Raw genomic sequence first — 14,214 nt, forward strand, 5'->3', positions numbered from 1 at the left:
ATTCAATGTTTCATTAAAAACTCTTCTTCTAAATCATACACACATCACATATATAATGGAAAACTCTTTGTAGGATGCAAAATACACAATCTGAATTATGAGGGTGGACACTATTCTTAATTTACTATTAAAGGAATAAAGCATAACTACAAATAAAATAATCTTAAAATTCTGGCAGAATAATCCAATTTAGTAATACTAAAAAAAATCAAAGGTAAATCTTTGGCTCAAATAATTAAATGTCAGTTTACAATAGGAATGAAAAATGAAATAAAAAAAATTTAGCCTAATTATGCAATGCAATGTATTCAATAAATCATGAAGATTAAGAGCTGAGATATGTTTCATTCAAATTACTAAAACAACAACTACTACACATAAGCTGAAACCCAGATTGCAGCATGTAAATACCCCACCCCAAAGTTTAGGTAGGTTCATAACCTATTATTTAAATTATATTCTGTGAAGAATGATTCATGTGGACAATACTGTGGGAGAAAAGCCAACAAACAGACTAGAAAGAAATTTTCTGTAACCATATACAGAAGCTTCTGTTACTGCATGCAACAAGTAGGAACAAAATACATTTTGGTTAAATAGGAACAAATGGTATTGTATACAGGTTGTTGGCTTGATTGCAGATATTTAATAAAATTACTTTGCAAATCAATTTTTATTAACACATCTATATTTTTAGACATCTCTAATGGTCCATCCTATATTCTATAAAGATCGAATATCAGGTTGTTTGTAAATTGACAGAATTCATTACTACAAAACATTATGTATGTGACACAGACACATGAACAATTAGCTACTTGCCAGAGATAACTGTGACCACATTCTTTATAGCAGAAGACTATGTATGAAGAAAGCAAACATCAAAACTGTATATTTTCTGTAACTGAAAGTCTTTGCTTCTTCAGAAATGTATCAGTTAAACCTAGTACATCTCCAACATTAAACAAGCATATATATAATTAATCATAACTAATAACCAATTTACTACCTGTAGCAAAATGATAAGAAAGAAGCATACCTAGTTTTATAGTCTTTTAAACATTCTACATAGTGCTAACAAAAAAATCAACATACATACATATATATATATATATATACATAAACACACACCAAAATGCTTACTTTGTATATTTAAATATACATGATAAATTGTAACACTACAGATGCAGCAAAAGAGAGTCATTAGAGAAATGTGTAATATGACAAATTAAAGATGCTGTTTAATTGTAGTCAAGATTTCCATATCTACCCTACTTCCCATACACTTTGATAGTTATTTATATTATATAGCTACTGAAACTGTATACATTCACGGCATCTGTAAACATTGGACCCATGGTTGTTTTTACTACAGCAGCTCTACGGATAATGGACGTGAAGGTATGGAACATTTCCACAGCTAATCCTTAGAAATTCAGTTTTTCACAAAATGTAAGATCCTAATATTAATGTTTTGGAATATCATAAAAAGACCTACAGTTATATATACATTTGTGTTTCATGAGTGCTTCAATTTTTTGTATTTTCAAACATGCCATAGTTATTCCTACCAAAAAACTATCTGTTGTGTAACAAAACACCAGAAATGTTTTAAAATTAATATCCTGTTAGAAGTACCGAAATTAAAGAATTCATTTACTTTGATAATTCTAAAAATTACAATGTAAAGATAAGAAACACATTCATCATGACAAAACTGTAAAACTACACCAATTTTGTTTTATGTACATCAACATTCTTTAGTATAATTCTAGCAAATGTAACATGAACTAAATTATACTATGAATTCTTTTATAGTTCTTTCTTCCAAAACAGATTATAGGCCTTCAATTCTGTTACACATATGAAATTTTTTCGTCATTTGAAAAATACCCAAAATTTAACTGTTACATTAAGAATATATTAAATAACAGCCATAAGTTAACATTGAACATATCATTTCATTTGAATTACAAAACTGAAAGTTCATCACAGTTATACATTGTTAAGAAAAACCAAAAGGTCTATACTTAATGTTCAAATGTTTCATTCTATCAAATCTGAAGTAATGCAGGCAGCCAGAATGAGATCTTATTCATACAAAGGATTTTCAAAAATATAATACAATTTTTGAATTCAATTAAAACATTCAATTATTCACACTTTTTTTTTTCACAAGTGCAAGAAAATGTAAAACAATATGAGAAAATTCTATGGGGAAAAGTAACAAATTTTTATATTTTTATTCTTTCAAGCAAAAAGTAGAAACTTTGACAGTTGATACCAGTTTTATCTTTAAATGAATTTTATAACTTAATTTCTTCTGAAATATTTTGTTGCAGAATAATAGTTAAAATTACATTTTTCAGTAGATAGTACCATAAAGTTTCTTAGTATCTTTTTTCTGCATGGAACCATATTTTATGATTCTGTCTAGTTAAAAAAAAAACTTTTTCAAAATTAATGTAAAAAAATTTATAAGTCAATCTAGTCCAATGGTTCTTAAATGGTTCAGGCTCGTGTACCACTTTTTTGTTTAATTTTTTAAAATTACAAACCCAGGCCTAATTAAAAAAAAGATAAAAACCTAGTAACAAAAACAATCATATTTTTAACATTTTACCCATTGTTTTTTCTAGCATGATTGAATAATACGTGGTACTATTTTTGTCAAGTTTAAGGGAAGAAAATACTGGCGAGTCTATGTAAGTAGAGAGTGAGTCTATAAGTGAGGAGAGTAGTATGTACATGTACGTGGAAAGCTCAGATAGGGCTTATTAGAAATTTTATGAGTTTTTATATTAATTGTGTCATGTATCACCGACATTAGCTCTACGTACCACAGTTTCAGAATCCCTGATCTAATCAGTCAATGAAGGTATAAAAAATACTAATTAATGGGTTTGCATTCAATGAGAAAACATTCTAACCATTACTTCAAATAATAGTTCTTCTTTGATGAAAATTAATATATTCTAAAAAAAACAAATATGATTCACTGTGACCAAATGAAATTTCATAAACTATACCTCTCGTTTGAGGACTCTGGTGTCACAGCTTTTCTGTATAGAACTTTTCCATAAATTATAACCAATACCTGTTACGCCAAAAATTACAAGATTCTAGACTAGTAACTCACTATCTATTAATCAGAAAAGCAATTTTAAAAATGTAGTAATTTGGTGTAAGCCTTGTTTTAGGAATGTCAATACTTTTTTTTCCTTTTGTAGTCTTAATGGTGTCTCTACAAACTGTATTTCCTTATTTTATTTATCTAAAAAAAATACTGTAATATTTACAGTTCTAACAATGTGCCACTTAATTATTACAAACTTTTATCTACACGCAAGTCAAAACTTTTCTGAGTTAGCAATGCAACAAATATCTACATCTGATTTATCTTACATTGTACATGTGCAGTAACCTTATATTAACAACAAACATCCTACAGAAGTAACATTTAAAAAAAGTAAATACTAATACACTGATGATTAAATAAAATGAGCTCGCAGCATTACTTAGATTACAATTATCAACATTTTTTGCCAGAAGATAAGTGCACAAAAGATTTGAGTTTTATAAGTTATTGATTACACATTTAAATAATATATCCAGTGTTATCTTAAGTCTTAAGTAACTGAACCAAGCATTCTACTCCTTTTAAAGAATTAGTCATATTTTACTCCTTTTATTTTTTTGGAGGTGATTTAACCTTGGATAATTAATTTTTCAATCATGAAAAAAAAATCATCTGACAATGGACATAGTTCCATAATTTATTATGATATTTTCTTATCAAAGTTAAGAAAAGAGTATTAATATCCATTCTCTTCTTGAAAATCCTCTTCAACCTCTTCTTCAGACTCCTCAACTTCAGCAGCTCCATTTTCAATACGTCCATTCTTCAGTTTTCCCCCAAAAAGATGGGATGAACCACCTGGCTGAATGTCTAAAGCTTTATAGATAGCCTTCAAGGTCTCCACACTTATATAGTATGGTAAATTGACTCCCGGTATGTTAACTTGCATCTCTTCAATAAGACTATGAGCTGTTTTATAATCTCCTTTTTCTGCAAGGTGTTCCACAAGATACCCATAGATATCTCCACGACGTATGGCCAGTTCAATACCTTCTTCTTCCAGTAAGGCTTTACACTGTTGAAGGGATTCCTCTGGACTCTCCCTATATAATCTTCTTGCTTGCACAAACCTCTTGACTAGTTCCATCCTTAGTTTCATCTGTGCCAGTTTGGCTTCTATTTGGGGACCATTAGCACCACCTGACTGAGCTTTGGTCAAACATTTATATGCTTCATTGAGTGCACCAAGAGCTTTTTCATAATTCTGGTACTCATCAATTTCTACTTGAGAACAAGCATCATAAAACCCAGCTAGTAAATCCAGAGCTTTGCCTTTTGTGTAAAATCCTATAATGTTTTTCATAATTTCTGGATCTTGTCTCCAGTCAAGAGATTGTAGATAATTTGCAGCCATGACATAAATTTCCTTCTGACGGGAAACTCCAGCAAAAAAGACAATTTTCTCTGTATCTCCAGACTTTAGTAAAGCTTTCATTGCCTGAGCTCTTTTACCTGCCTGAGTGAACTTTTTGGCTGCTAAATGGTAATTTTCTTGAACCATACAGCATTCTCCTATCTTCTCCAGAACTCTGGTTCTTAACTGAATGTCCCCTTCCTCTTTGGGCATAGTAAGTTTTTCTGCTAAATCTTCTGTGATAGCAACATTATGTTCCACGCACAAATCCAAAGCTTCCAAGTATTTCCTACCAATAGCAAGAAGATCAACAGCTTTCTCATACTGTCCATTTTCCATGAAGAACTGGGCACACTGATGTAAGAGCTGGGGATCTGAGTTTGAGTTCAAATCACTAGCAATTGACTGTAAAGCATTAAATTCCTTTGTTTTAAAAGCAAGTTCAACAGCTTTTGTCACATAACCTGCTTTATGATAAAGCATCACTGCTTTATCTTGTTGACCAGGCTTTTCTTCATAATATCTTGCAACCTCTGCCATTTCTTGAGATCCACTCATTAAAGCTAAATTCAGAAGATGATCTTCAAAGTTATTTTCTTTACAAATACGAATGGCATTGTTATATGCTCGAGCCCTTGAAAAGAAGTTAACAGCTTCCTTAATGTTGTCTTGGTTTTCAAACTGTCTTCCCAAATGGAAACATGCTGCTCTATTTCCAGTTTCATTAGCTATTTCTGCTGCTTTTTCCAAATTATTACAGTAACAATAAACCCTCACCAGTGACAAATAGTCTTGTGCAGCTTCATAAAAATGAAGAGCTGTCTCCATCTCTCCAATACTCTCCATGTACTGAGCCCACCATCTAACGAGTTCTTTGTCTTTACTTTTTAAGATGTAGGCTTCAAGAGCTCGAGGTTCTTCAAAAAGCATTCTCGGTACTTCAAAGTGATGAGTTTCTGATTTTTCATACAGCGGAATAGCTGCTGTAATATCACCTTTAGCTTCCAAATGTTGAGCATAATTGTAGTAGGTGGTCCTCAGATGCACCCTGTCATTATGTTCAGCAACTTCCAAAGCTTTTCCCCACTGACCACTATCTTGATACAATTTACTCAGTAAGTCATAACGTCTGCAAGATTTTAACAAATGTTCTGCTTCTTCTAGCATTCCTAAATGGACTGCAAGAATGGCAACCTGGGCATCAAGCTCTGGTTCGACAACAGCTTCTCGCAGTGCTTTTGCTCCTCTTGCATGGCCCATTTTACCCAAACACACACTAGCTACGTCTAAACGTTTAGTCTTTACACACATACAAGCCATGTTTTCCCACACAGATTCGTTTTTTATCACTTTGATAGCTTTAAATGCTTCATCCATATTTCCAGTGGCTAGGAAGAAACTAAAAGTCATAATAGCTTTTTTAGTGGCTTTGTCACTTTTTTCTAGACCAACAAAGTCGCGCATCGACTGTCTTATGATTGAACTGGAATATTCCTTCTTTTTAGATAGATTTTGAGTTAAATCAGCTCTTTGATATCTCTGTCCAAGTGAAGTCATGTTACTACTAGACTCATCTGTTACATTATTTTCTGAACTTTCTTCCAAAAGATAAAAATATGGAACACTCACTCCCATTAACTGCTGACTTAAATTTAGAGAAAAACTGTCTTGAATCAAAAGTCCTTGTTCTGACGTTACAAACATTGAAACAACTAGAATTTCAGGTTTTTCTTCAATTTCCAAGTCATAAGTTGATGAGTATTGTTTTTTAATAAGCCAGATTGTGACAAACTACTTCCATTTTTGCTGGGGTTGCCTAATGGTAACAGGCTAGCTTCACAAACAAGGAATCTAGAATCTTCAGAGTCCCAAAAATGAGAGGTTGGAAAACGTCCACATACTCTTTTGGCCATATCTGCATGTGCTTTTCGAGTGGGAGACGTATTAATTCCAGCAGACTGAGGACTGTTATCATCCTCTTCTCCTTTTCCATGAGCAAAGTCAAAATATAACAAAGAATCACTTTCTAAATCCCAAACATATAAAATAGGATCTGGAAAAATTTTCCCTTTAATAGTTGCTCTGCAAACAATCATGCTTACTTTGTCACCTTTGCTATTACATTTTATAGAACTTATCTGGCCATTATCCTTTAATACTGATGCTAATGATTTGGGGCCAGCATGTGGCCTTGGTTCTCTACGATTAACATCCCACATTTTCACATATCCAGAAGAAGTGCCAACAACGAGGTAAGTGCCACATAAATCTATGCTAACAGGGATACCTTCTTCCTCGGTAAAAATTAAACTTTGTTTTGTTGTACCTTGAAAAGTCTTAACCTCCACTTTTCCATTTTCTATAATGTATGCACTCTGTTCATGTAAAGTTAAAGCTTGAGATGTTGAATCAAATGCTCCTATATATTTTGCAGATTTTTGATCAGCATCCAGTTCATAGAACAGTATCCGTTTTCCTGTTGAAACTGCTACATGACTCCAGCTCACAATTACAGATTTTATATGAATATCAGTTTTTAGTTCAATATGACAATCTTTCTCTACAAGTTCAATCAAAAGCTCGCGAGCTGATACCTGAATAGCTGCAACTTGGTCTCTGAGACTCCAACATAATTCTTGTTGATTGAGTATGTAAATATCAGTTGTTGTTATCACACTCAATAATTTTTTCATTGATCCCCACTTTACAGATTTTACAGCACCCTGAACAGATGCAGCTGCTTGGAATTTCCACATATCTTCATTTGCAGTCTCCCCTCCCCTAGATGATCCTGCATATTTCCACGTTACAATATTTCCATGACTAGTCCCTCCTGCTATAATTTGTTTGGTTTTTTCACACGATATGCAAGTTATAACCTCTGTATGTTCCTTGAAATCCTTTTGGCTATCCATGGATAAAACTGTACTATCATTGTTGTCCACATTTAACAAACGAAGAACTCGTTCCCCAGTACTCATTGCAAGAAGCCCATCATCTACCCAAGCAACACTAATCTCCGATGTTCGGCCACTTAGCTTTACCCTTGCATGCTCAGTGAGTGCTCCTTCTTCCCCTACTTTGTACTGTGTTAAGTTATCAGTTACTACGACCAGAATGTCCTTCTGATCATAGTACAGTAACTGGCGAATAGCTATGTTACAATGCAAAACATCACTACAGCTGCCATTTTCTGTAACATAGTAAATGGTTCCTGATACAGAGCCTACAAAGAAGTCATAAGACTCTTTTCGTGCAAAAGACATTCTGTTACGAGTTTTTCCTTCTTTAATAGGAGGTGAAGACCAAGATGAAAAAAGGTTTAAGGCTTTTTCATCTCCACTTACAGCAGCTTTAGCAAGCTTACTTATTTCATGTTCAATATTTTCCTCTGGATATTGCTGAAAAACTATATCTGTCAAATAGTCTTTCAACTCATGATGAAAGACAGTAGAAATCTCACCTCTAGAGTCAACCTTCCAACCAATGCAAGTTCCAACAGCATCAGCAGTAACCAATCTGGTACCATTTTCACTCCATTTCATCACAGCAACAGCTTTCTTATGTTGAGTTTCAGCATCACGTTGTTCTTGATCGTGATCATTCCATACACACAGATCACCATTTTCCCATCCAATAGCAAGAATTTTTCTAACTGGGTGCCATAAAATTGATGTTACAGGCACTCCTGGTTTAGAATATATGTCTGAAACTAAAGGTGACCCATCCTCTTGATATAAATTTATAGTTCCACCTTTTTCTTGATCATATGATGCAACAGCAAGAATTGTTTGTATCTTATGCCAACATATATGAGTTTTTAGAGATGGCCCACCTTCTACTTTTAAATCAATATACACTGCCATCTTTTGGTTATTATTAAACCTTTCTAGTTATGAAATTTTACTAAAATGCCTTTTGGAAAAAGAAGGCACAAATGTTTTAGGTTTTTTTCTTCATCTCTAAAGTGACACATCCAAAAGTAGAGCACTGACTAAAGGTACTTTGTCAGATTTATGATGATGACTTCAGCAGTACGGTGGTTCAAATTTATGTTTAATTATAATCACTTCAGAAAATGCTGTCCACAGTATATTTCCCAGACTTAACAACTGTTAATAATCTAATGTTTACACTGTATAGAGAAGAATATCCTCATTATTAACAGTTAGAATGATTAGTCAGTTTCGTATAGCAATTACCAAAGGCGATTGTCTAGGCCTACTTCTTTCAAAAGGACAATGTTCTATGCTTACTTAAATGTATATGCCATTCATCAGATACATGATCATAATTTTGATATTCATGTCTGATCTTACACTGTCTATCAAAATATGAATAAAAAGATACTTTGGTAGCAAGTTTTCCCCTATATTTTTTATAAATATAATAAAGTATTATGTAGTTAGTAAGCCTAATTTAAAGTTTCAAAATAATAATTCCTATTATCATTTAATTTTTTAAAATGGTCACTTAGTATTGACTTCGTTAGCTCGTGTCAAATTTCCTTGTATCACTTGGCAACAAAGTTACGTATGGCTAATAAGAACACTTATTGAGATGTTAGTATCTAACTTTAGTTAAATTAGTGGTAAGCAATGGCAATAGATCGTAAGCTTACTAAATTTGGTATCCAGTACAGTACGATAGGGTTAGGATACCTCAATTTTTCCAGTATGGCCTCAGTTTCGATGCTTAAACAATAGTAGATACTTTCGAATTAAATTGATATTGTAGGTAGATTCCAAGTATTCTATCATTTAATTGTAAGGCTAATACACAAAGAGAACAAACATCCCATCGACTGATATAATTATAAATTATACCTTAAAGTTAAAATAACAATGTTGATTGTCCGTTGTCACGTAACAACGGAGTCGTACATACATATCAGGTATGTTTAAAACTGCCCTCTAGTGTTACTGGTGTTTTCTGAAGCTTAATGGTAATCTACCAAATATATATACAGAAATAAAGAAACTGTGTATTTCTGTGTGGCTTGTACTTGAATTTTGCCCTATTTCTATCAGATGTTTTAAAATTTTGATTTAAACGATATTATCACATCAGGGAATACCTCAGGTTAAAAGACAGTTTACTCAACCTGAAAAATGTAATCAGGTTAGCTGCAGTGCTCCAAGTAGTAGATTTGATAGAAAACAGATACGCTGTTGCTAGCTGTTCCTCAAACAGGTTACCGTATAAAGAGCCTCTACCTTTATACACATGTAATATGTATTCTGCTTATATGAACAAAAACCGAAGAAAGTGGGTGCTAGAATTACAACTTTTCGTTTATATGTTTAATTATTATCCCACTTATCGATTAAAATGTTTGCCTCATTTTAAATAATGAGCATTATTTTGTTGCTTCCCAATATATGCTGTACTTTTCAGAAGTTCATCTCATTGTCAAAATACGTTTATCAAGAATAAGCATGATAATTCAATTTTAACGTAGTAAGAGATGAATTATCAACAGTTACAGGTAATATAACTTTTACGGTATTATTTTGTGTTGTTGTATACTCAAACAGTGTCATAGCATCACTTGCGTTTCATACTGTTACGCCTCCGTTCGTTAGTTAATTTTCCGTAAAAATTCTTTCCGAAGAAACTTTAGCGATACATGTCCTTTCTTAAATAAAACTGGCTTATTCTTTCTGAATACAACTTTGCAATACACTTAATTTTCACAATCACGCTATAACAAACGCTACAATTCACAACGAACGCCTCACGTGCTCGACTCAACAATATGTCTATCTCTGTTCGCAGTTCAATTACATTGTTCCCGTCAGTTTTTACCGGTTTTATATATACAAGAATACCGAAATCTAGTAACCTCCCGAGGCTTCATGAACGTTCTAGAAGCGCGTGACGCGTTATTAGGGTCACGTGACCTCCGCTGTCGTAACAATACTAATGAGAAACGTAAACAATAGTCAAATGTAGATCAGTGGAATAGCCAGAAACGACATTTCTGGTGGATCCAGAGTTATGATGGACAGGTAGGGGTGTACAAGTCCTTGGAAACGAGTTACATGGAGTTAAAAACTACCTTGGAGACATTTGGATGTGTAAACCATCATGCAGACTCTGATTGGGTGGGCCATGGACCGCAAAGATACACCGAAGGTTATGCTACTATGTAGAGCAAAAAAGTATTTAAAGTATGTTGTTACTCTAGTCACTCTCTATATGAAGGTTAGGTTTCATAATTTCCTAAAAGACATCTTCTTTTTTTTTGCAAATTCTGAAAGCTGTTCCTATAATAAAGAGAATCTTAGGAATTTGAAATTAAAGCGTTTTTAAAGTGTACTGTATACAATAATTATCAGCTTTGTATCATATAAAACACTTTTTGGTACTGTTAATTCTGTATATCAACAATTATTTTTCATTGAATCACTTGTTTGTATTAACAAGTTTCAATGGCGAATTTCATAACTGATAGATCTGCTAGCGTGGTATTCTTGGTACACGCAGAGCAGTCAGTTAGGGCCCACTAACTAGAGGTTTGAATGATTCCAAGTTATAGATAGTGGGTCTGATTATCATTGTGAACACATACTAAGTTTGTCATGAAGAAAAGAGTCGAAATGCAGAAAGTTTACCACAGTCTTTACTAACACACAACAATTACAGTTACAAAACAAAACAGGGTCAGATGTCTGTGGTAAATCTGTTGGATTGATGAGAGAGATAACGGAAGTGAAACCTTTATTAGCTCTTTCTCTCACCCATCCAGTGTGTTCTCTCTTGCATGTTAAACTACAGCACTGAAATGTACAAGTAAAACAAAGTCTCGCACTGTGAGTTAAGGTAAAAAAAAAAGTTAAAATTATGTTGTATTCAAAACTTTAAACCAAAATCACAGCAAAATCTTCAAATGTGCTAAAGGTTTAAATAATGAAAAATTTGCTAACAAAGAAGAATCTGTCTTTAAATACTACAAGTCAGAATAACATCACACACAAAGATAGACTGGACACGTCACTTCACAAAATCTTGATCACCATTCACAACAACTCAAGAGTAAGGGTCGAGGAATTTTAGGCCATTACTCGATTCACCCACAGAAAAGATTGCTTTCATACTTAGCGACATCACGATATATCTTTTCTGCAAGAAAACACGGTTAATTACCTATTAGTTAATTCAGGTTCGAAGCCAATCCAGAATGAGAAAATCTTAGACGTGTTTACTTGAGCGATTTTCTGTGTCGAAACTGAATTGAAAGATATAGAAATCTCGAAAGATTTACATATTAACTAACGTAGTAGAAGACTCACAGTATCCTTTGTACCTCACTGATAGGTATACGAAAATGATCTCAACAAACATGCATGTAGGCCTAACGATCTCAAAAATAAGAACTATATTTGAAAAATCAAGGAAAAACAGGAAGTATTGTTACGTCTCCGTTGTTAATTGATTTTCCGTAACTTCGTACCGAAGAAACTTAAGCGACACAAGTCTTTACTTAATAAAACTGGTTTATTCTTAACTTATAACTTAACCGATACACCCAACTTCAACAATCGCGCTAAACAAACGCTATAGCAACGAACGTCAATAATACTCTGACCGCAGATCAATTACTCACTATCTACACACACATTACATTCCCCTCTTTTATATACCAGCCTACCCTATATCTAGTAAGAACTAGAACATTCGCCAAAGTACATGATAGTTCTAGAAACGTTGCGTCACCGTAGTCATGTGACTCGATGACGCAACAGTATATTTAATTTTGTATCAGGTGCATTAAAAGTCATGAAGGTAAGTTGCTTGAACCGAAAGAACAGATCCTGTCATTCATAGTAGAAAATGATCTTCTATATTCAATTGTAGACAAATTAGAAAGTCTTATTAATGTTATACTCTTGTAGTTGGGTAAGCAGAAAGCAACCATTCTCGCTAGACAAAGTTTTGCATCTGGCATCATGCTTTAATGATGAACATTAATGAAAAGCTAAGAGCTACAAATTTTTCAGGAACAAAAGACGAAACTACTGATAGAAGCACAACAGTTAGCAATGTGTGCAGTCTACTGCGATGATAATTTTGAAATTGGAGTTGATGTTGTAGAGCTATTTATTTTTCCAGATTTGTCTGAAAATTTATTATTTAATAAGACAAATATCATCACTTGAAAATTGAATGTTCCTTTGAGAAACTAAGTTTGTTACTGATTTCGCGCAAAGCTACACCAGGGCTATCTGCGCTAGCCGTCCCTAATTTAGCAGTGTAAGACTAGAGGGAAGGCAGCTAGTCATCACCACCCACTGCCAACTCTTGGGCTACTCTTTTACTAACGAAACGTGGGATTGACCATCACATTATAACGCCCCCACGGCTGACAGAGGCGAGCATGTTTGGTGTGACAGGGATTCGAACTCACGAACTAAGTTGGATTTTGTAGAGATAGAAAGAAACGGCACCTCAGTGGCACAGCGGTATGCCTGCGGAATTACAACACTAGAATCCGGGTTTCAATAGCCATGATGGGCAGAGCACAGATAGCCCATTGTGTAGCTTTCTGCTTAATTACAAACATAAACATATTTTTTTATAAATCACATGTATTATTTTTCTTCTTGTAAGATAGCTGATTTTGATCTTGATGGGACTTTAATCACCACAAAGTCGGAAAAAGCGTTTCCTACAAGCCGTCATGACTGCAGGTTAGTCTTGATGTTTTTTGTTTTAGTTATCAATTAACATGTTTTCCCTACAGAAATTAAAATGAATTTGGTAAAACTTTTGATTAATTGTGCTTAAAGAATTGTAAGTGGTTATATATATTTTGTTACATAAATTGGCTTCTCTATGCAAGACAACAATCATTATGTTGTCTGTGAAGTGACTTCACTATGCTAAACAACAGTCTTTATATTATCCATGAAGTGGCTTCCCTATACAAGATAACGGTAATTATATTATCCATGAAGTGGCTTCTCCATACAAGGTAACAGAAATTATATTATCCATGAAGTGGCTTCTCTATACAAGGTAACAGTAATTATATTATCCATGAAGTGGCTTCCCTATACAAGATAACGGTAATTATATTATCCATGAAGTGGCTTCTCTATACAAGGTAACAGAAATTATATTATCCATGAAGTGGCTTCCCTATACAAGGTAACAGTAATTATATTATCCATGAAGTGGCTTCCTTATACAAGGTAACAGTAATTATATTATCCATGAAGTGGCTTCTCTATACAAGGTAACAGTAATTATATTATCCATGAAGTGGCTTCTCTATACAAGGTAACAGTAATTATATTATCCATGAAGTGACTTCCCCATACAAGTTGGAAGTTTTGGTAAACTAATGTCAAAATGTATAAGCAAAGGAATTTTTCTTTAATTTAGAAGACTGAATTAATTGTAACTGTGGTGTGGAGGTGTTTGATCTGGCTATTCACAAAGTCATTGGTATGGCCAAAGAAGACTAAGGGTAAAAGATACCATGTGGTGTGGAGGTGTTTGATCTGGCTATTCACAAAGTCATTGGTATGGCCAAAGAAGACTAAGGGTAAAAGATACCATGTGGTGTGGAGGTGTTTGATCTGGCTATTCACAAAGTCATTGGTATGGCCAAAGAAGACTAAGGGTAAAAGATACCATGTGGTGTGGAGGTGTTTGATCTGGCTATTCACAAAGTCATTGGTATGGCCAAAGAAGACTAAGGGTAAAAGATACC

General features: G+C 33.7%; 1 protein-coding gene across 1 annotated transcript; it reads right to left on the bottom strand.

Annotated features, from left to right (window-relative positions):
- Nucleotides 1–2,207: 2,207 nt before the first annotated feature.
- LOC106466481 (intraflagellar transport protein 140 homolog) lies at nt 2,208–8,801 on the bottom strand. Its single transcript, XM_022394499.1, is given in 2 exon segments — nt 2,208–6,233; nt 6,236–8,801. Coding segments are annotated over 2 exon segments (4,542 nt in total). The 5' UTR covers nt 8,360–8,801; the 3' UTR covers nt 2,208–3,815.
- Between the last annotated feature and the right edge of the window lie 5,413 nt (nt 8,802–14,214).

This window comes from Limulus polyphemus, unplaced genomic scaffold, assembly GCF_000517525.1.
Source record: "Limulus polyphemus unplaced genomic scaffold, Limulus_polyphemus-2.1.2 Scaffold2272, whole genome shotgun sequence".
In the NCBI taxonomy this organism is placed as follows: domain Eukaryota; kingdom Metazoa; phylum Arthropoda; class Merostomata; order Xiphosura; family Limulidae; genus Limulus; species Limulus polyphemus.